At 47.0% G+C, this 22,578-nt stretch overlaps 1 protein-coding gene across 1 annotated transcript; it reads left to right on the top strand.

Annotated features, from left to right (window-relative positions):
• Window positions 1-4,565: 4,565 nt before the first annotated feature.
• CCNB1 (cyclin B1) lies at window positions 4,566-21,322 on the top strand (the record flags this gene model as incomplete). The annotated part of the gene is made up of 9 exons (XM_082243133.1): window positions 4,566-4,607; window positions 9,111-9,248; window positions 9,651-9,722; window positions 11,086-11,253; window positions 17,595-17,753; window positions 18,723-18,959; window positions 19,304-19,444; window positions 19,730-19,840; window positions 21,221-21,322. The coding sequence occupies 9 exons, from the start codon at window positions 4,566-4,568 to the stop codon at window positions 21,320-21,322; spliced, it is 1,170 nt and encodes a 389-aa protein (XP_082099259.1).
• Window positions 21,323-22,578: the final 1,256 nt, after the last annotated feature.

Below are 22,578 nucleotides of genomic sequence, written 5' to 3'. Positions count from 1 at the left end.
AGGTTCAAACGCAGGTACTGAGCCGGATCCGGGGAGACCATCACCCCCAAATACCTAAAAGTATCTGCTACTCGCAGGCGACCCAGGGCTGGCAGAGAGGGATTGGGTATGGGGTCAAGAGGCATTAGTATGGACTTATCCCAGTTAATAGAGAAACCTGAAAAGGAGCCAAATTGTGCAATAAGAACCATAAGCGTATTAAGGGAACCCTCAGTGTCACCCAAATACAGAAGGGTATCGTCCACATATAGGGACACCTTCTCCTCCAGGTCACCCCTCCGGAAACCCACCACAGCCGGGGAACTCCTAATGAGGGCCGCCAGCGGCTCTATCGCCAGTGCAAACAGCAGGGGGGACAAAGGGCACCCCTGCCTAGTACCCCTGTACAGGGGGAACGGGGAAGAAAGTTCCCCATTCACCCTGACCCACGCCCTAGGTGCCGAATACAACGCCTTAACCCAACCAATGAAGTCATCGCCCAGGCCAAAGCGAGAGAGGACCTCCCACAGATAAGGCCACTCGACGCTATCAAATGCCTTGGCCGCGTCCAAGGACAATATGGCTCTATTACCCGGGTTATCAACTGGAATTTGCAAATTGAGATAAAGCCGCCGTATATTAATCGCCGTGGACCTGCCCGGAATAAATCCGGATTGGTCCGGGTGAATGATGGAGGTAATGACCTTCGAAAGCCGGTTAGCAAGAATACGTGCAAAAAGTTTTATGTCAGTGGTCAACAGGGAGATCGGTCGGTATGAGTCGGGGTATCTAGGGTCTTTCCCTGGCTCGGGCAAGACAATAATAATGGCTTCACTCATGGAATCCGGCAGGACCCCCGTCCGCATAATATCCTGCATAGTGGAGAGGAGAGCCGGCAGAAGGACTCGCCCATACCTAGAGTAAACCTCAACCGGAAGGCCATCCGCTCCCAGTGCCTTATTGTTAGGCGCCTGCCCCAATGCATCCGTCAGTTCAGACATAGTAACCGGAGCACTAAGGGACAGACTATCCTGCTGCCGAGGCTGAGGCAGGGAGCACCCGTCCAAAAATGAGGACAGGGCCGCCCCCCGGCCCCCGCACCGGGACTGATACAGATCAGCATAAAACTGCCTAAAGCCCTCAAGCACCTGAGGAGTGGAGGAGACCACCTCCCCGGAGGGAGAGACAATCTCCGTCACCGAGCCAGGATCCTGTTGAGATCTGGCTACCATAGCCAGCATGTGCCCAGTGTTCTCGCCCTCCTCAAAGTACGTTTGCTGCAGGAAATATCGTTTCTTCTCAGCCGCTGAGAGTACCACCGAATTATACAAAGCCTGCGCTTCCAGCCAGGCCTTCTGCGCAGAGGGAGAGGGCGAGGCTATCATAGCTTCCTCCCTACGTTTCATGTCATTACGAACCGTTTCCTCCCACTGTGCAGAGTTACGTTTAACCATAGTAATCCCTTTGATAATTTGACCACGCAAAAAGGCCTTAAGGGCATCCCACACCACCGCAGGGGAGGCAGAACCCCGATTAACAGCCAGGAAGTCTTCCAAGGCCGGTGCAATCGGATCCGGCTCAGGGAACAACGTCAGCCAGAACGGATTCACCCACCACAGCCCACGAGTCCCCGAGCCCGGAACCGAAAACCTAACCCAAGGCGGGGAATGATCAGACACCAGGCGAGGTTCGTACGCCGAATCAGTCACCCGGGGACTCATAGAGTCATTCCCCAGGGCCAAATCAATGCGTGACAGTCCTCCATGAGTGGCCGAATAGCAAGAATAACATTTAGTGGTGGCCTGCCTGTCCCTCCAAACATCTCTGAGGCCCAATTCCGTCAAAAACGTAGCAAACGCCGTAGGGCGTGAAAAATAGGGGCGGGCCCGTGATAGGAGGGGTGGAATTTGTCAAGTGCTGGGTCAAGATAATTGTTGTAATCCCCCACGGCCAATACAGGGGTATCAGGGTGGGGCGCCATAAATTGCGCCAATAGACGGAGAACCTCGTGGGAGAAGGGTGGAGGGACATAGACAGCAGCCAAAATACACAGAAAACCATTAAGTTTGCATAATAAAAAAACATATCTCCCCAGATCGTCCACCCTGCTGCGCAGACACGCAAAAGCCACCTCCCTGGACACCAACATGCTCACCCCCCGCGAATACAAGGAGTGAACAGAATGGTATTGAACAGGAAATGCCCGAGAGCGTAGCAAATGCGTGGAAGTGCGCACCAGGTGGGTCTCCTGTAGACAGACAATAGTGGGCTTAAGCTTCCTAAGATATGCAAACACCGCTTTACGCTTAACCCCATCCGCCAGGCCCCGAACATTCCAGGACAAGATTAATGCATTAAGCTGTGAGAGCTCCATGAGTTAACAAAAACACAATATGAATGTAACAGCAAAAATCCCCCAGACCACCCGACATACCACTCCCCATTGCTAGTCATAGTTCGCCAGAACAGAGTCTCCGGGAGCATGCGCACCAAGTGCGTAGGTAGGTAGAGAGGGAAGTGCAGTCCACGCCAGCCATCTGCAGCCGGAAGAGTCCTAGGCCTGAGAGGTCTCACCTGAAAAATAACATGAGGTAGGGAAGGGGGGAAAAGCAGCAGTGCAAAGAACAAAGTCAAGGGGGCCAACAGGGCCCAGTAGTAAACCATTCTCCGTTCCACGGAGTCAGCATGTCCCCGCAGGACAACAGGATATGGGCACAGTATGCAAAGGAACCGCATACAATCAATCAATCGGAGGGAGAGACAATCTCCGTCACCGAGCCAGGATCCTGTTGAGATCTGGCTACCATAGCCAGCATGTGCCCAGTGTTCTCGCCCTCCTCAAAGTAAGTTTGCTGCAGGAAATATCGTTTCTTCTCAGCCGCTGAGAGTACCACCGAGTTATACAAAGCCTGCGCTTCCAGCCAGGCCTTCTGCGCAGAGGGAGAGGGCGAGGCTATCATAGCTTCCTCCCTACGTTTCATGTCATTACGAACCGTTTCCTCCCACTGTGCAGAGTTACGTTTAACCATAGTAATCCCTTTGATAATTTGACCACGCAAAAAGGCCTTAAGGGCATCCCACACCACCGCACCAAGTGCGTAGGTAGGTAGAGAGGGAAGTGCAGTCCACGCCAGCCATCTGCAGCCGGAAGAGTCCTAGGCCTGAGAGGTCTCACCTGAAAAATAACATGAGGTAGGGAAGGGGGGGAAAAGCAGCAGTGCAAAGAACAAAATCAAGGGGGCCAACAGGGCCCAGTAGTAAACCATTCTCCGTTCCACGGAGTCAGCATGTCCCCGCAGGACAACATGATATGGGCACAGTATGCAAAGGAACCGCATACAATCAACCTTGGGGGGTAACACGACAGTCTCGCTCAGCCGAGCGGTGATCCCAAATGTAATACCCCTATTGGGGGGGTAAAAAACACCAACTGTAGAAAAAAACTTGGAAACGGACAGTCAGTGCTCCGCACCGTAGACTGAAACTCAAAGCCAGTAAAGGATAACAGCGTCCCCAAACTCAGGGGGGTACCTGCCGGGCTAGATGACGTTCCTCCCTATCCAGCCAGTTCACAGCGGCCTGGGGGTTGTCAAAGAATTGGGTCGAGCCATTCGCCACCACCTTCAATTTGGCAGGATAAAGCATGAAATATGGCACATTCAGTTTGCGCAGCCTCTTCTTAACATCCAGAAATTTAGCTCTCCTGCGTTGCACTTCAGCAGAAAAATCAGGGTACAGAGAGACTCTGGCATTATCTATAGAGAGATCAGCAGTGGTTCTTGCTTTATTCAGGACGACATCACGGTCCTTGTAATTGAGCAGCTTGAATAGAAAGGGTCTGGGGGGGCTCCCGGCGGAGGAGGTCTAGCAGGGATCCTGTGGGCCCGCTCCACGGAAAGACATAGGGGAGAAGGAATCCTTGCCAAAGGTGGTCAGCAGCCATGCTTCAATAAAATCCACAGGGTGTTTCCCCTCCGCCTTTTCAGGGATTCCCACTGCCCTCACATTATTCCTACGCAAGCGGTTTTCCATGTCCTCCAGTCTGGCTGCATTAGCTGTAGTAATAGAGTGGAGAAACTGAACATCCCGCTGCAATGGTTGCCACTCATCTTCTATAGTACTGACCCGGCCCTCCAATGCAGCCGTGCGATCCCGCAGCTTCTGCATGTCCTGGCGTACTAGGGACAGTTCTAGTTTAATGCCCTGGACTTCTCCAGCCAATCTAGCGATGTTAGCGTTGCCAGTGGTGACCGCTGAAAGGATATCCCGCAGGGTGGGCTCCGAATCAAGGGTCAAGGAAGGGGAGGTAGGCCCCAACTGCAGCGCCGCTCCCGCCTCAGGGAGGGCCGAGGGCCCAGAGTCCAGCGACAGGAGAGGCCCAGCATCCCCCAAGTCCCCCGAGGTCATATCCACATCCCCCACATCAGCCTGACAGGGAGGGGGAGCAAGGTCTTTACCTGGGGGCTTTGCGAACAGGCGCTGTGCGGTCTCCTTCTGCTTCGCCGAGCGGGTGGCGGCGCCGCCATCTTGGCCACCAGGGTCCGCCGCCGATCGGGATTTCGTGCCTTGGGAGGACATCCGTCCGGATGGAAATGGTGGCACGGCCGGCAAGCAGAAGGTGTGGAGAGGTAAGCCTGAAAATTGCAGGTAAATCGGGCACAGGATGGCTGAGATAGACAGGAGAATAGCAGGATACCAGCGGAGCTACTGCAGGACATGTCCGCTCACATTACTCGTCGGCCACGCCCCCCATGAATTTCCTACTTGATTGAATTAATACACTTTATATTGATTGCGCAACACATTTTTCATTATTAATAATATTTTTGTGATTGACATATTATTTGTGTATTTTCACTTGATATTGAGTAGTATATATATCACTACTGTTATCACTGAGTAGCACACCACTATTTATAACTGTATATTTACATGGAAATGGTTTTCAAATTTTCAGCCATACCTGTATGCCCTGTTCTTTGTGTTACCATGTATTACGTTGCACATTGATGTGCGTTGCATTAGGGTAGCCCATTCAGTTGATTGGGCTGTCAACCCCCCAGAATAGACAAAAAACTATGCCTTTTTTTCCAATGCAATGCACCACAACACATGGTAGTACATTGCCAGGCACAGCAAGTGCATTGTGGAGGTAAGTTAGGGTGCCATTCAAAGTCTATTGCACTGCAACACACTAAAATATATAACATGCATTAGTGCGAGTTACCACAATGCAACAGTGTGAATAAAGCCTAAAACCCCGTACACACGCATCGAAAATTGGCAGGGAATTTTTGTCCAACGTCCGATCTGCCGATTTTATATAAAATTTTTGTTGGCCGTTAAAACACGGCCGATTTTCGTGCAGTCAGTACAGATTTCGACAGGGAAAAATCTGATGAGCAAGACTGGGCATGCTCAGATAAGAAAGAACACAAAGAAAGCAAACCAACACATGACATCACTTCAGAAGCAGATTTTTGTTGGGCGAGAAAATTCGTGTGCAGTCTAGGCACATTCCAACCAACAAAACACAACTCTGGACAAAAGACGGACGATCGGTCAGCCGATAATCGTTGCGTGTGTACGGGGCTTAAAGTTCCTTTCACACACTGTGTCCGTCAAATGGACTCCACTTTTCTCAGCGGGGGATCGATCCGCCGATCCCCCGCTGAGCAGGAGAATGACAGCTGTTCCCCGCACTGTGTCACAGCCCCATAGATCTCTATGGGGGAATCGGATGGGAACGGATCGTCGGTCCGTTCTCATCCGATCCCAATCCGATCCGATCTGCTGGACGGATGGAAAATAGGGTTTCCATCCATCCAGATTAGACGGATCGGATCGGGTGTCAGCGGACGTGTCTCTGCTGACATCTGATGCCCCATAGAGATGCATGGGGGGACCGTTCAGATCCGCCAAAAAAACGGACAGGCGGATCTGAACGGTCCGCCTGTGTGAAAGGGGCCTAAGGCCCCTTTCACACATGCTGTCCGTTTGTCCCTTTTTCATCCATCCGTTGACGGATGAAAAACAGACATCATTGTATCTCTATGTAAAAACGGATGACAACGGATGATCATCAGTTAACATCCGTTTTCATCCACTTCCATCAATGTCCGTTTTTTTTCATCCGTCAAAAAAACAGATCGGACGAAAAACGGATGACAACGGATGAAAAACGGATGACAACGGATGAAAAACGGATGACAATGGATGAAAAACGGATAAAAAACGGATGATGTAGGATGAAAAACGGATGACAATGGATAAAAAACAGATAACAACTGACGAAAAACGGATGAAAAACGGATAAGGCCCCTTTCACACAGGCGGACCGTTCAGATCCACCTGTCCGTTTTTTTGGCGGATCTGAGCGGTCCCCCCATGCATCTCTATGGGGCATCGGATGGCAGCGGAGACATGTCCGCTGACACCCGATCCGATCCGTCAAATCTGGACGGATGGAAACCCTATTTTCCATCCGTCCAGCGGATCGGATGGGATCGGATGAGAACGGACCGACGGTCCGTTCTCATCCGATTCCCCCATAGAGATCTATGGGGCTGTGACAGCTGTGTCTCCACTGTGTGGAGAACCGCTGTCATTCTCCTGCTCAGCTGGGGGATCGGCGGATCAATCCCCCGCTTACAAAAGCGGAGTCCGTTTGACGGACTTACTGTGTGAAAGGAGCCTTACAACTAACGAAAAACGGATGAAAAACAGATAACAACTGAAGAAAAACGGATGGAAAACGGATACATTTTGACGTGACTGAACTGATGAACTGAATGGACCGTAGGTGTGAAAGGGGCCTTAAAGCCACCTCAAAAGTCATTTTCAATATTTTTCAATGCTGCTATTAAAATACTACCTGGAAATCTAGAATCTCCTATGCTGTCACCCTGATGCAAACTCTCCCAATAGGGACAAACACCCATGAGAATGCACATTACATAGACATGTTCCACTGTTGTCCAACCCTGAGAAAAAAGGAATCCCACAACAGTTACTGGAGTGCATGTAGATAGAAAGATTTGCAGTGCTGATATGCAATGAAGGTTAAAAGTATTTTATTAAAACAAAAGGCAATTGTTTGTAATTCTGTGCACGAGCAAACTCATTGTAATTCAGGGGAGTTTGTATACAACACACTCCACATAATTATACACTTGCAAGTTGAAACATAATGCTATTAAATTACATTTAACTGAATGCATTACAATTTAGGCATTTATCTACTAAAATAATCTTCAATAGCTGACACTTCACCCAGAAAGTCAGAGACAGAGGACAGCCATACAACAGCCTGATATTTAGGCCAGATAAGAAGACAGGGGAGGAAAGCCCAATATCTGTGATCAGCTGATCAATAAGCAGAGCTCAGGACACTCAGCTGTTTGACATCAGCTCTCCACCTCCAGCAAATCAGCAGGCAGTTTTGATGGATTTAAACCTGACAGATGGTGGTAGAGTTCAGATTGTGGAAGACTTTGGATTGTGAACCTTGGTGGAAGGATGGCAGCTGTGATGACAAGGGTAATAATGGAACCATGTGGAGGGATGTTTGTTTGTGAAGTAGTTGTATTATAACTGTACTTTTTCTCAGTCACATGTAAAGTACCAGCTCTGTGTTGGACATCAATTTTCTATCTCTTAAAATCTAACAAATGTAGAAAGCCAATATAGTTACTTGCTGCACATGGGACATCAGCTTCCTAACTCCTAAATGCAGAAAGCTACTATAGTTGTTTGCTGTACATATCCATGGGCCACGCATGAGTCAGTCTGTCCAATCGTGAGGGTTTACCGAGAACCATGTAATGATGGCTTGTCTGCATATAAACTGAATTGGCTCTTTAGAAAAACTCCTGCATTTCATGGATCTAAAGGTGTTTGTCTGATGGGGTTGCTAATGAGAATCTACTACAAGTTGATAACCTACTGGCAACTTGTCTTCTCTGGCACTACCTCCCCCTTTTTTTTCCCCTTCACCCCCCCCCCCAAAAAAAAATCAGGAATCTGCACAACTATTTAAAATTGGCTAGTCTTCTGATTCAGCTTTAAACTGTACCAGGTGTCACTGGAAAATGGTAGGCTTTTGGGAATGTTAGCTTCCTGGCTTCCCTCTACTTCACTGTAAGTATTCAGCAAGTGAGAATTTAAACTCTGCATGCTTCAAAGTCAATTTTGATTGTCACTCCCTTCCCAACAAACAGGGCCAGATTAACGTAGGGGCTATTGGAGCTGCAGCTCCAGGCCCCTACCTTAATATAGGCCCCGGGTTGGCCATATTCACTGTTACCGCTCTTCTGTCACTTGTAAACACAGAAATCTGGCTTCTATGCTCGCTTCCCCAGGCAGCTCCCTCAGAACCTCCCCACACAGCACGAAGGCCGGACAAGGAGGGACAGTTGCCGATGCATGGATGTGTTTATGGGCTTCAGAGACAGCATCCCATGTTGAATTCAGCATGCATGGCTGCACCCTTCTTCCTCTGGGTGCATGCCAAGGCACGGCCCTTAAGGCCCTTCTAAATCCTCAGCACCAAGCCCATGATGCTCTTAATCCGGCCCTGCCAACAAATGCCCCAAAATGGTGGATTTTCATTTGATTGTAAGCTCTTCTGAGCAGGGCCCTCTAAATCCTCTTGTATTGTATATGTAGTGTCTCCCTCGAATATTGTAAAGCGCTGCGTAAATTGCTGGCCCTATAGATGATGATGATGATGATGAAATTTCCACTGGAATAAGGCAAAAGCCCTCTGCTTCCTGTCCCAGAGCCAAAATTGGAACCTGTACTATTGTACCCATTGGAAAATTCCCCTCTTAGTGTTCTGATGCCAATCCAAAATGTTGGATACCTTTGCACTTTTGGTAACCGTAAGCTGGACAGATGGTGAATCTCCTTAATGAGTGCACAGATCAATTAAAAGACGTATTTTCTAATTCCTTGTTTCTCTAAAACTAAAGAGAGCTACTCTTGGTTACTTTTTTTTTTTTTTTTTTTTTTTTTTTTTTTATAGCTGTTTTTTCTTTTCTGGTAGGGGAATCCAGCTTTAGCGTAGTCCTTTTTTTGATCTTGGATTCAATCTTTCAACTGAACCCTGACACATTGCAAACTATTTTCAGAGTAAGCGACTCCATGCAGAGAATAAAATGGAGACTGTGGCAGCTACAAAGAAGGTTGGACTGTTGAAGCCACAGCAAAGGAATGCTCTGGGGGATATCGGGAACCACCTCAACAGAGTTAAGCCAGCATTAAAAAAGGCAAGGCTTTCCTCTATCTTCACCCTTCCTAATCTACTTGTTCTCTTGAATTTTAGTTTCCTGTTCTTGCCTTTATTTAAATCCTGAAGCAAATTAATGTTGAGGGACCTTTATATTGTATAATAGAAGGCTGGATAAACCTGTTTTGTCAATGTGAGCAATAAGCCTGTGTTGCTGCATCAAATTGCACTAGTGTGACTAGGCCCCTAAGTGTGTATAAAGCAACTTGTTTTGCTGGCTCAGGTCTAATATTCATAGCTGCGTTTTAGGCCCGTTCACACCATAGAAATACAAATACAATCTGGTGTGTGTGGGTTTTTCTCTCCTGATGCTGTCCTATGAGGTATGCCTTTCTCCTTTTCCCCCGTCATGGTGTAATTATATTCTATGTGTCTATTGCAGGAAAGCAAAGCTGTAAAAACTGATGTGGAAAAGGTTGCTAAGCCAACTCCTGTGGAGGAGGAGATGGAGAAGGTGATATACAGAATCATGTTGCTACAACTGTATAAAGCCAGTCCACCCAAAACCTATGCTTCTCTAGCATCCTAATAAACTGTTCATTATTAGGGAAATATTGGTATCTGTATACCTCCTGTAGCTATTGAGGGGTTTTAACTCTTGCTGGAGTTTATGAAGGTGCCAAACACTCAAAAGTTCAATATGTACAGCTGTCCAATAATACATTGGTGTATCTAAACCCAAAACTTTATCTGGGTGCATTCTGAAAATGGGGAGTTGGGAGTATTGTACAGTCTTGACAACTTTTGTAAAAGTAGAGCCTGCACTTCCAATCCCTGTTTGTTATTGCAGCTGCTTAGCACATTCAGTCCCGGTTCACATTTGTGCGATGCGGGAACACTGTGAATATACAGCGTGTTCCCGAATCGCATCCGCACCCCTGGCAGTTCACACTCCCATATGCGATATGCAGGGGGTGTCAATTAAAAGTTAACGATACCCCCCCCCCCCCAGTTGAGATTGCATATCGCACTGCGATATGCAAGTTTGTGCAGAATCGGATCGCACTAGTGTGAACCACCATGCGATCCGATTCAGGTGCGTGTTTAATGCAATTCAGCCATACAAACTGTATGGCTGGCTGAAATTTGCACCGCACAGAGATTGCATGTAAATTAGGAGCAGTGCGCTCCGCATTACATGCAATCGCACTAATATGAACCAGCACTTAGGCCCCTTTCGCACATACAGTCCGTTCAGTTCACTCACGTCAATGTATCAGTTTTCGTTTTTATTTTTTGACGGATGAAGAAAAGGGCATTCATCCGTTCCAAAAACGGGACGTTGATGAAAATGGATGATCATCCATTATCATTTTTTTTTTTTTTTTTTAAATTTTTCCCATAGAGATGCATTAATGTCCATTTTTCATCTGTCAATGGATGAAAAACGGACCGTATGTGTGAAAGTGGCCTTAAGCAAGTGAGTCGATGGGTAAATGTTTGGGGGGCGCAACCTATGCAGATATCTACATATTCTGGCGTAGACCTTTTTTACTACAGGTGCTTGTGTAGCGTCTTTACATCCATCCCTGCCCTCAATCTAAGGTCTCCAATACACAAACCTACTAGGGCCTTTAGACAGGGGAAAAATAACCTACCAGCATGTATTTGTAGTGTGGGGAGGAAGCTCGGAGGCACAAGAATAGGCAAACTCATTACAGGTAGTGCCATGGTTGGGATTCAAACTGACCTTTTTTAAGCTTTTGACAGGCTTTGCAGTAACTAAAACCTCTTCATGTAGTGACTAACCAGCCATTGTTAGTTCAGTTTTTGGAATTGGCATATCTAATGTATTCTAAAGCACAGTTTCTTATTAGCCTGTGAGCCCAATGGACACATCTGGTGCTTCTCCAATGGAAGAGCAAAGTGAAGCTTTCTCAGATGCTCTGCTGGCGGTGAAGGATGTGGATGAAGATGATGCTGACAATCCCATGCTGTGTAGCGATTATGTGAAGGATATCTACTGCTACCTGCGAGACCTGGAGGTGAGGACATCTACCATAGCAAAGGGGCAGCATATTTGCATGCAGTTCTGGCATTGCAATCTTGTGACCAATCTCTATTGATCTAATATTCTGTTTCCAAGAAATGTAGGCTCTAACTTGCTTTTAAAGCACACTGACCCCACATGTGCAGAAAATCAGAGCAAGCAGCTTTAATAGTCTGTCTAACTGAGGTTGAAGAGAAGGCTGCAGAGGTCGTGTAGACAGAAATTAGTTGGGTCTAGGGCACTCTTGGCAAAAGACCCTCAAGTTCAAAGTCTTAAATCCTGATGCAGACAGGGTCTTGAGATGCACGTCAGTAGCACTCTATAAGAATAGAAACTCTAGTAGAAAAAATGGAACACAAAGAAGGTGCTTCTAAGTGCAATAAAACAAGACTCAACTTTGTTTTTTTTTTCTCTATTCCAGGAAACATCGCCCCACTTACAGATTTAAGCCCCCTGTTAGCTGGCTCCCTTCAGTTCTGGTGGGGAGACACAGGCTGGGGGCTGTTTCTAGAGGGAGAGTGAAGGCTCTCCATGGCAGCTGGGTAGGGGCCTGGTTACCTTGGCTGCCTGTCATCACCCCAGCTCCTCTCAGTGGAGGTCCAGGCTCTGGGGGCCCACTCTCCATGCTTGGGGAGAGCAGGCCAGAAGTGCAGCTGACCTCCTGTACTTGCAGCCAGCTTTGAGCTGCTCGGCCGGATGACGGGTGACCTTTCCGGTTGAGGCAGGCACTTCCGCCGACAGCTGCAGCTTCCAGTACCGACCATGGTATGGAAAGTGGGTCAGACGATCGGCTGGGGGGCCAGCTACAGACACTCGGACAAGGCCACTTTAGGGATATGTTGGAGGCACAGGCCTCAGGGACTGCTCCTACTGAAGCCAGCACCAGCCCTGGGGTGGTTTTACTTAACCCCTACTAGCTTCCCCCCCCCCCCCCCCAGTGGTCTAAAGGAGGGAGGATTTGTGGGATCATGGTGGTGGTCCCAAGTATCACTCCCTAGGGGGCATGCTGTGCTGGGGGCCATTTAGATTCTTAGCCAGTGTGTTTTTCCTTTTGTAGTCCATAGTAAGGCCTCAGAAATCCAAATCGCCACGTAGCTTGAAGAGAAAATGCCCATCATGCAAGGCTGCTATGGGGGAATCCTGGACCAAGGCACTTTGTAAAGACTGTGTAGATAGCCTAGTCAGGGAACATGTGCTGGCACAAAATATGTGAAGCAGGTTTTCCAGGCCTGTTACCTGATCTGGGTCTGCCATCAGTTACCTCTCCAGCCCATGTGGGCTGAGGCCCTAGGTGTGAGCACTGAGACATAGACAACTCTGGCATCTTTGTTTTGTAGTTTTTATTGTAGAAAAGGGGATGGGAGAAGGGAATGAGTGGGATACTCCTTGTAGGCTTCAACTGAATACACTTGGGACTTTCTCCAGAAAATGTCTGTCAATGCTGTCCTGACGCTAGCCAGCGCTCATTGACTCTTAATAACACACTAACTTGAAAGGTGCTAGATCCCCCCCCGACTTAAGTGCAGAAGATCCAGGACTGAAGAATAGAGCTTCTGACACTGTTTGACTTGCAGAGTCCCTGACTTTACTCCCCAGCCTTGCTCTGGCTTGTAGTAAACTGCTAAAGGTTCCTGTATGAATGCAATTCTCAACACTCTGTACAATTCAGGGCCCTACTGCAGGTGCCCCCTTTACACTTGTTACTCTTCAGGGTCCACTGACTATGTACCCCCTCTGTAACTTCAGGGTCCTCAACCTAGGCACCCCCTTTACTGCTAGCTGGCACTGGATCCCAGAACCCTCTCCTAAGTGTTCACCTCTAACACTAGGCAGACCCCCAGGGGCAATCCTCAGTACTCACGACCTGTGTAGGCTTTCCTGGGACTGAAACCCCCCCCCCCCCTTGCTCTCCGCTGGTTCTCGGCACACCTGATCCTCCTAAGCTCACTCGGCAATCTCTGGATTCTCAGGCGACGGCCCAAGACATCCGCTTCCTCAGACAGGAGGGGAGACAGCCGTTCTCTCCCTCCTGGGACTGCTTCCACCAAAGACGCCTGTCGCATGCTCCCCCCCAAACTTATACCCACTCCCAGAATTCCTTGCAGCATAATCTGTCTTCTGGGGTAGCTACAAGCCTGGACGTTTCCCCCTGATTGGGCTTCTCCACTGCCCTATGAGAAGCCTCTCACAGGAGCCAGTGGGGAGACTCCCACCCCCCCCCCCTTCAGCTCCAACACATGTATACATATACCTAGCGCATACATATGGATCTAGCTGCATCTGTTAAGGAGCTTTTTGGCACCTTGACATTTAATGTGTTTTTTTTTTGTAAACCCCCAGGCTCCCCTCAGCTAGCACAGCAAGAGAATTCTCTGCCCCCCCCCCCCCACTGGTGGTACCCTCTACTAGTGGGGGGGGAGGGGGGAAACCAGGGGGTACTGAAACAGGGTGAGGAATGTTGATAGTACACCATCAGGCTCCCAAGGGAAGTCAGAACCAGAAGGGGTGGATGGTGAGTCCACAAGAGCTTCTAGGTACAAAATAACCCTCAAAGTCTGAGTGATCCACACCACCTTAGGAATTCAGGAGGAGAAGACTGCCTCTTTGTGACCAAATGTACCTGGGTTTAGGCGAGCAGGGTAGGGTCTTCCCGGTACATGAAGTCCTGGTGGAAGCTGTTAAAGAATGGCAAGATCCTGAGAGCCTTTCTTTTTTCTAGAGCCCTGAAAAGGTTTCACTTTTCCAAAGAGGATGTGTCGGTATGGAATAAATCACCAAAACTAGATGCGGCCTCCTCTCAGGTCTCGAGGAAAACAGCCTTTGAGGACATGGGTTCTCTTCCTGATCCCTTGGATAACAGAATGGATTCCTCCCTCCTTAGGTAATCTTAAACCTGCCATGGCTATGATGGTTGTTGCCTGCAATCTGGAGTATTGGTAAACCCAGATTAAAAGTGCACATTGAGGCTGGCACCTCAGACTATTAGGTCTTTCTTCCCCACGCTCCTTCGGGGTGTGGTTTATATTGCGGCCGAATCGGTACACGTGTCTGCTAGATCTTCAGCCCTAGCCAATTCAGCAAGAAATGCTTTTTGGCTTAAGACTTGGCAGGGCGATGGCAGATCCAAGGCTAAACTATGTGGGATTCCCTTTACAGGAGACCACCTGTTCGGTTCCACCTGGAAACGGTCTTGGAGCAGACAAGAAGTCATTTCCTGTCAAGCATGGATGTAGTGAACCTTTCAAAAGAAATCTTACCCTAGAGAAACTTCTCTGCCCTAAAGTGGTCTTGGGGTTGGGGGGGGGGGGGGTGTCTTTTTTTTTTTTTTTTTTTTTTTTTTTTTTTTTTTTTTTTCTGGTCTGCTGAACAGCCCAAAAAATCTCAATGACGAGTAAGACTGCGGGCCTTCCTCCCAGAGTAGGGAATGGATTGCCTCTAGGCATCATTTGGAATTTTCAAGCCACCCTCTGCACAGGATATTTGTCACCGAACTACCAAAATGCAGAAAGAGGGCTTTGGCCCTACTCTCCTCCCTGAAAGAACTGGAGAAACAGGGACGTGCAGAAAGTACCACCAAAGGAGTTAGGCGGAGGTTTCTACTCCATGTTTTTGTGGTGCGGAAGCCTTCAGGCATATACAGACTTATCCTGAACCTCTAAAGCCCTTAAATCTCTTGATTGCTTACAAAAGTTTTCAGGATGGATTCTATCTTCTCTATAAGAGCCATCCTTCCTCCAAACTGCTTCATGGCTTTGCTATACCTCAAACTTCTACCTGCATATTCCCATATTGGGAGGGGTGTCAAGTTTCTCAGGTTGGTCATAAGGACGAAAGGGGGCACTAACTTACAATTTCAGGTCATGGCAGAGGCCTTGGTGTCCTTGCAGTATCTGTCATTGCCCACCTGGACGATCTGCTCCTGTTTGCCCCTTCTCAGAATGGCTGTCCAAGGACCTACTTGCAATTCTTAGAGCCTGGGATGGCTCCTAAATCTGAAAAAATACAGCCTGGTGCCACGTAAAAGGTCACCTTTTTATGGGTTGGGTCTTTCATGCTTTTGTAAAAGGCTAATAACTTGTCTGTCTTTTTTTTTTTTTTCCTTCTAATCTATACCAATAAGACAAGCTATGTCGGCACTGGGGTCGCTGGCGGCTGCAATTCCAGAGATACAGTAGGTGGGCCTTCACTCCTGCCGACTACAACTGTTCATCCTGGGTCTTGGGTCCTGACAGTATCCAGAGTTGTTATGGATGCAAGGGGCGCTCATCTGGATTTCCCAACTGATTTAGGGTTCCTGGAACTAAAGAACCAAGGCAATCTTCAAACTGGAGAGAACTAAGAGCAGCAGAGCTGGCTCTCGGAGCCTTCCAGACAGAACTACAGGGACACAAGGTGTAGGTCTGCTCAGGCAACTAGTAGTTGCCAATGTCAACCGAAAGGGGGAACAAGGACAAGTCTCTGTGGGCTCTGGCAGAGAGAATTCTTCAGTGGGCTGAAGCCAAGTGCTCTCCCTGTCAGCGGTTCACCTAAAAGGAAAATTGAACCAGTTGGCTGACTTCCTGAGTGGGAAAACCCAAGGGAAGGCGACTGAACCACTCAGATGGAAGTGCTGTGCATGGATCTGTCTGCGCCTCAGCAAAATGCAAAATGCAAAATCGTGGCTTTATTTATTTTTACCTGAACAGGTGGGACGGGGCTCTTGGAGTAGACTCCCTTGCCCAAAGTTGGCCTTAGCCCCCCCCCCCCACCAGTGTTAATACCAAATACCAGAAGTTTCAGGAAGCGGACACTACCCTGATCCTCATAGCACCACATTGGCCCAGGAGACTGTGGATTTCGGTCCTGAAAGGTCTGGCAGTTCAGGAGGACCTTCCTCTATCTGGGCCCAGTTTTTGTCCTCAGGCGGAGCCTTAGAATCTCGCAGCCTGGCTCCTGAGGAATCGAGTTTTTGAAAAGCAAGGGGCTTTCGGATCACCCGGTGGTGACTCTGCATAGTAGCAAGAAAAACGTGGGCCATTTACCTAAAGACCTGGAAGCGTCTTAACTGGTACGCAGGAAGCTCCTTGGATGTAGGTAGTGAAAGTACTAGAATTTCTAGAGTGGGGCAGATAAAGGGTTAGATGTTGGCACCCTAAAGAGCCAAGTTTCGGTAATTGTCTTTTTAGAGTATCCTTGGCTGAAAACCCTTGGGTGATTAGTTTCGTTAAGGCCTTAAACAGGCAGAAACCAGTGAGTAATAGCCATTTTCCTATGTGGGATCTATCCATGGTTCTACAGGCTCCTGGAGTCATATGAACCTATTACTATTTGTGCAGTGACAGTTTGAACCCTCAAGACGTGTCCTAAAGTGGTCTCGCAGTTTCATAGAGATCAAATCATTTTAACAACTTTCTGTTAAAAGCCTATGAATAACAGAGTAATTTTCATAAGTTAGATGTTAGAAAGTGTCCTTCAGTACATAGCTTGAACAAAGAGGGAATCCCGACTTCCTAAATTCCTATTTGCTGGTGTCAGTAGAGGGGCTAAAGCCTCTGAATGTGTGTGGGTTTTTTTTTTTTTTTTTTTTTTTTTCCAGATGGCTAAGGTTAGCCATTTACCAGGCCTATGCTTCTAGCGGGATGGAGGTCTCGGTCTTGGTACGTAATTAAGGCACATTCCAATAGGGCTATGGCAACTTCCCAGGTGGAAAGAGCTGGTGCTACCCTGGAGAAGATCTTTTGGGTAGCAACCTGGTCCAGTTATGCAACTTTTACCAAGCACTACAGGCTGGACCTGTTGTCAGCTAAAGTTTTCAAGCTTTGGGCACAAGGTCCTTCAAGCGGTAGTCCCACCCTAAGGGGGTAAGTACCTACTTATCCTCTAAGGCAGCTGTCCTAAAACTCTAGGGGGGGAAAAATGGGTTACTCTTACCGGTAACATCTTTTCCAGTAGTCTTTCAGGACGGCACCATTGCCCACCTGACAGTCTGGATAGAAGATGGGAGATTGGTATGTTAGTCTCCCCAGCTGGCTGGAGGTACTCTTGAACTGAAGGGAGCCAGCTAACGGGGTGCTTAAATCTGTGTGAATGGGTCGAGGTTTCCTGAGAAAGGAGCCTGGGCCTATCAAAGGAGGCTGTTCTGAAAGACTACTGCAAAAGATGTTACCAGTAAGAGTTACTCTGTTCAGGGCATGTACATACAGCAAGCAAAATATTACAAGTTTTTAAGGTTTATAACTGACTTTTTATGAAGCCATGCATGGGTAATAAACATTAAATCAGTTGAACTACATTAAATGGAGCTGGCATCAAACCTGATCGGCTTTCAGTCAATACTTAACTCTTACTTTTGTGTAGGCTGAACGTGCAGTCCAACCTGACTACCTCAAAGGTCAAGAGATAACTGGAAATATGAGGGCAATCCTCGTTGACTGGCTGGTACAACTTCACATGCGGTTCAAGCTGCTTCAGGAGACCATGTTTATGGCTGTCTCAATTTTGGACAGATTTTTACAGGTGAGCATGTAAAGACTTTGTCACTATGGCTACAGTTCATGTGTTCATCTAGAGCAGGGTTCTCCAGCTATTTTACTATGTCTTTGGCTGTCAGTCTTGCAGTTCAACAGCTGAAGGACTGTAGCTTGGAAACCCTTGGAGCCACATATCTGGATTTCCTGTGCAGTGGGAATAAAGGAAGGTTTATGAGCAAGTGGCCTTAGTAGAAGCTCCTACCTTGTGTAGGGTTTGTGCATTGATGTGTTGGTCCAGGCAGGATTAAAAAATCTGAGGAACAGTTTGGGGGTTCTTTCTTAAACTGGATAGGTTATTGCAAAAGTTTAAGGCCTTAATGCAAACAAGTGTCAAACCATTTAAGACAATTGGGTTAATGTGGGTGGGGGGGGGGGGGTGTTTAAAAGGAGCTTAAGAGTTGCTGTGTTCATGAGACCTTATGCTGACTTGGCCTTTCGTATTGGATGGTGGAGAGGGGGGTAGAATGTGTGTTTTGCAGTCTGCCTTTTCTATTTCATTCTAGATTTGCAGTGATCATTGAAAGGGAAGGAAAGCCATATTGCAGGTCTTTTTCCAGAACAAGGAAGGTCCACACTGACCTACTGTGCTTTAGGTGCAGTGTAACCACTATTTTGTGGTGCAGGCTAGCTGTGCTTTCCCATGGTTTTCAATAAAACAAACTTGTGAATGGGTTTAGCCCCTAGGTAGTTTGATTAGTTTAGGGAACTTGGGTGGGCACAAGCAAGTTGAATTGATGGCTTGTGTCTACTTGGGAGGGAGGCTAACATTTCCTGCACACTTCATGAATTTGAGTGGACCAAATTTACCAATTTTTGTTCTCTAATGGGTTAGACACATCAGTTTTCACCAAGCTACTCCTAAGAAGCCATCAGCAGCTACACTTTCAATGGCCTATTGCCAGCATTATGACCTGTTGACTGACATGCTAATTTGACCTACTTTGCTTGACTATAGGTAAACCCGGTGCCAAAGAAAATGCTGCAGCTTGCTGGTGTGACTGCTATGTTCATTGCATCTAAATATGAAGAGATATATTGTCCCTCCATTGGAGACTTCTCATATGTTACTGATCACACCTATTCAAAGGGCCAGATCAGAAACATGGAGATGCAGATTCTAAGTGTATTGAAGTTTGAAATTGGAAAGCCTTTACCACTTCACTTTCTAAGGAGAGCATCAAAGATTGGTGAGGTAAGGCTAAATAAGTGTTTATAACTTTTTGGGGGCTTAAGTCTGACATGTTACCCTAGACTAATGTAGATATCTATCCATACAGATTTAGGCCACTTGACTTTCACTGAAGTCATCAATGTAATGGCAAAAAACTCAATCCTGCACTCCTCCGTATCTCGACTCTTTTAACTTCTGTATGGGCAGGAAGGTTTTGTGGAATTTGGAAATGACCCTAATGCCAAGCCTTAGTATTTTTTACAGTGGTGGTGGGGGGGGGGGGGGAATGCATTTTGCAGAGGTCAAGGAAATGTGGTTAATAGAATGGCTTCTGGTTGCCTAATTTGATTTTTTTCTTGCCATAGGCAAATGCTGCTTTACATACCCTGGCAAAGTATCTAACAGAACTGGCTATGTTGGACTATGGAATGGTGCATTTCCCACCTTCACAAGTAGCAGCTGCAGCTTTTTGCCTATCTCAGAAGGTTATAGATGGAGGGGAATGGGTAAGTTCATGGTTTTTATTTATTTTTTTCTTATTAGGGGGGGTGGTGGTCAACTTCAATGTAAATGCATCATATGACTCACTACAGTCTCACCATCAGCTTTCATTAGGGTACATAGTAGGTTTTCTTGATCAGACTTCATGGTGCCCACTAACATCCTAAACTTGGGCTACACTGTGAGACTGTATATCAGTAGTATAGGTGGGGCATGGCAAGTGCTAGTCCCTGGTGAAATGCTTGCCTTTCAAAAACTGCATTGTGTATAATGGAAATTCTCTTTTGCAGACTCCAACTCTACAACACTATATGGCCTACAGTGAGAGCAGTCTCATCCCAGTCATGCAGCACTTGGCCAAAAATGTCCTGAACGTTAACAGGGGGCTCACAAAGTTTATGGTAAGCTTACAGCTGGTGGATTGAGTAATGTTTTTGTGCCTTATCTACTAGTGGTTTAGTAGCTGGCTTCAGATAACACTGGTTAACATTCAGACTGTTGGCAATTTATGCTTTTTGTTTTTGCATTCTTGGATGTCTGGCCAGTAGAAAAATGCACATTTGGCAGGATTATACATATCGTCATGTGGTTTACCTAGCTCTAAACATAGACATGTTTCAAACTGGAGTAGTTTGGGAGTCAAAGCATTGGGGAGAGAAACTGCTTGTAAGACCCATCTCCCTGGATAGGAAAGTGTGCTGGTGTGCCATAGGATGGGGTTGCAAGGCTCTTCATAACATCTTGCCTTCCTACTGTGGTTGTGTTGCTGAGCTAGGTTAGGTTTCAGCTGTGCTGACACATGCAGTATCACATTGCTTATAGTTGGCATGACAAAGGGGAACCATTAGCACCCTTTCCTGCCAGTATAGGACATAAATCTGATTCCTAGCATTATGTGTGCATGCATACAAGGGCCTACTTGGTCAGAAACCAATAACCTACCAGCATGGGATGAACTATACCCCCCCCCCCCCCCCAAAACTAGTCTATAACTTGTACCTACAGGTACGCTTACAACCAGCCTTTCCTAATCTCTCCTAGACATGCACCTTGGAGTCACATTGACAATAGCCAATGATGTCACCTGCTCATTGATTCTCTGCATGCAGAGCACTATGCTGCAACTCCCATGTGCATGACATCATTGCAGCCCCAGCAATTTAAATAGTTGGAGCCTAAGAATCCAGTGCAAGACCAGATGGAAGCCCTGGCAGCACTGACAGCATGCTGCTGAGGGGCTTTGTATGTCATAATGTGCTAGTATTTATGCACATATGGTATAAACTGGGGTTTCCTGGTTTACAATTACAATACTTTGCAGTCCCACATCTAAGCCTGGCAGAATTCCACTGACTTCAGATTCCTGTGTTGTCAACAATGCTGCACTTAGAGCCGTTACCACTCTTGTAGGCTGTGCCTCCCTGCATTACAGTAGGATGAAGAAAAGCTGCAGGAGTTGTAGTGGATTATATTTATATATATATATATATATATATATATATATATATATATATATATTTCTCATCTTAAGACATTTAACTTGTCAGTTGGCACCTAGCCCTGACTACCACTTTCTGGAGTGCTAGCCTTCTGTAGCTGAAACTTCCCACTGAGATGGGGAGATGAAAAGGATTTGGTTCAGCCAAGGAAGATGGTGTGTTTGCATCTTAACTGCATTTGGTACCTCCTGTATTAGTCTAAACCTTTAGTTGTGTATTAATCTCAAAACTGACTTCACTGTACAGTGTTATGCTAACTTTTTTTTTTTTCCCCTCTTGCAGTCGGTCAGAGACAAATATGCCAGAAGCCAGCAAATGAGGATCAGCAGTTTACCACAGCTCAATTCAGACTTCATGGTGAAACTTGCCAAAAATGTATGCTGAAGAATGTTGATTGTGAACCACGCACCTGTAAACTGATGCTCTTAACTTTTTAAACTTTTTTTAAATAAATACTCGATCAAAATGTGTGGCTGCAGATTTTTTTTAAAATGCTGTACAGGCTATCTACATGGCATGATGCCAATGCAGCAAAAATGTAAAACTTTCCTCATTGCAACACCATTTCAAGTGTGTGCCAAATAGAACAACCCCCCCCCAACCCCCAGGCCTTTACACGGCGGCAGAAACAAATGTTGACAAAGCTAGTTGGAAGTATTGTACTCTTGTGAATGTTTACCAGAATAAACCTATTTGGCTGTTTTGACAAGAGCTTGCGTTTACTGTACTAAAATGAGTTGTCTAGTGGGTTCTAGCTAGCTTACAAATGCTTAAGCAAAGCAACAGGATTATTTGGGGGGGGGGGGGGGTCAGCTCTAACAGACTCAACATAGTGGGGCGGGCAGGCTTGGCTTAGTCAGATGTCTGCTATATTTGCTGCCACTTGGGCTTCCTCTCCATCAATCCACAAACTTGTGCAGGTGGTAATTCAGTAGACCTTAATAGAAATCCTCAGTGTTGGGACAAGATTATCCAGGGCAAAGATGCCAAATTACACCCCCCCCCCCCCCACAATGTGCAACTTTGGAGGAGAGAGAACAGCTCATACCTCCCGGGTCTCTCCTTTCCACTGTCAGTGCTGAGCTGACAGAAGTAGTGATGCCACTCGCACTACTCCTCCTGTCAGCCTTAGTAGAAGCAACTTATGGTGCCCCATCCTTACCATGCATGCTTTGCCCAGGGCAGCTGCTCTTTCTGCCCAGCGCTGGGAATCCTAACCCCGGGGGGGAGAGGTGTTGAGTGCAGCAGTGAGGGCTGACTGCTATCAATGACTGTAAATTGAAATTGGGCCACCAGTTTGAACTTTCAATCTATGACTAGATCTGTGTGCATGCACAGGAATGATCCATATGCTGCCCAATGAAGACTGGCACATCCCAGCACCTTGATGGAGAGGCAAGTAGACTTTTTGGTTCTGCCTTGGCACTATTTTAAATGGAACTATCTAACTAAAACTGATGTGATGAGACTAATTAGAACTATGCTATTAACCAGAATGTTGGTTACACTGACAGATGGCACTAGAATGTGAGACATTGTACTTCTCTCACACTGCAGAGATCTTTCCCACTTTGGGACAATTTACACACCAAGAGTGATCAATGTTTGGACAGTTAAGCAACCCTTTTCATACAGTAGCT

The sequence above is a fragment of the Pelophylax lessonae genome, assembly GCF_965119305.1.
Source record: "Pelophylax lessonae genome assembly, chromosome: 1".
Taxonomy (NCBI): Eukaryota; Metazoa; Chordata; class Amphibia; order Anura; family Ranidae; genus Pelophylax; species Pelophylax lessonae.
This window is presented reverse-complemented; position numbering and strand designations above follow the sequence as displayed.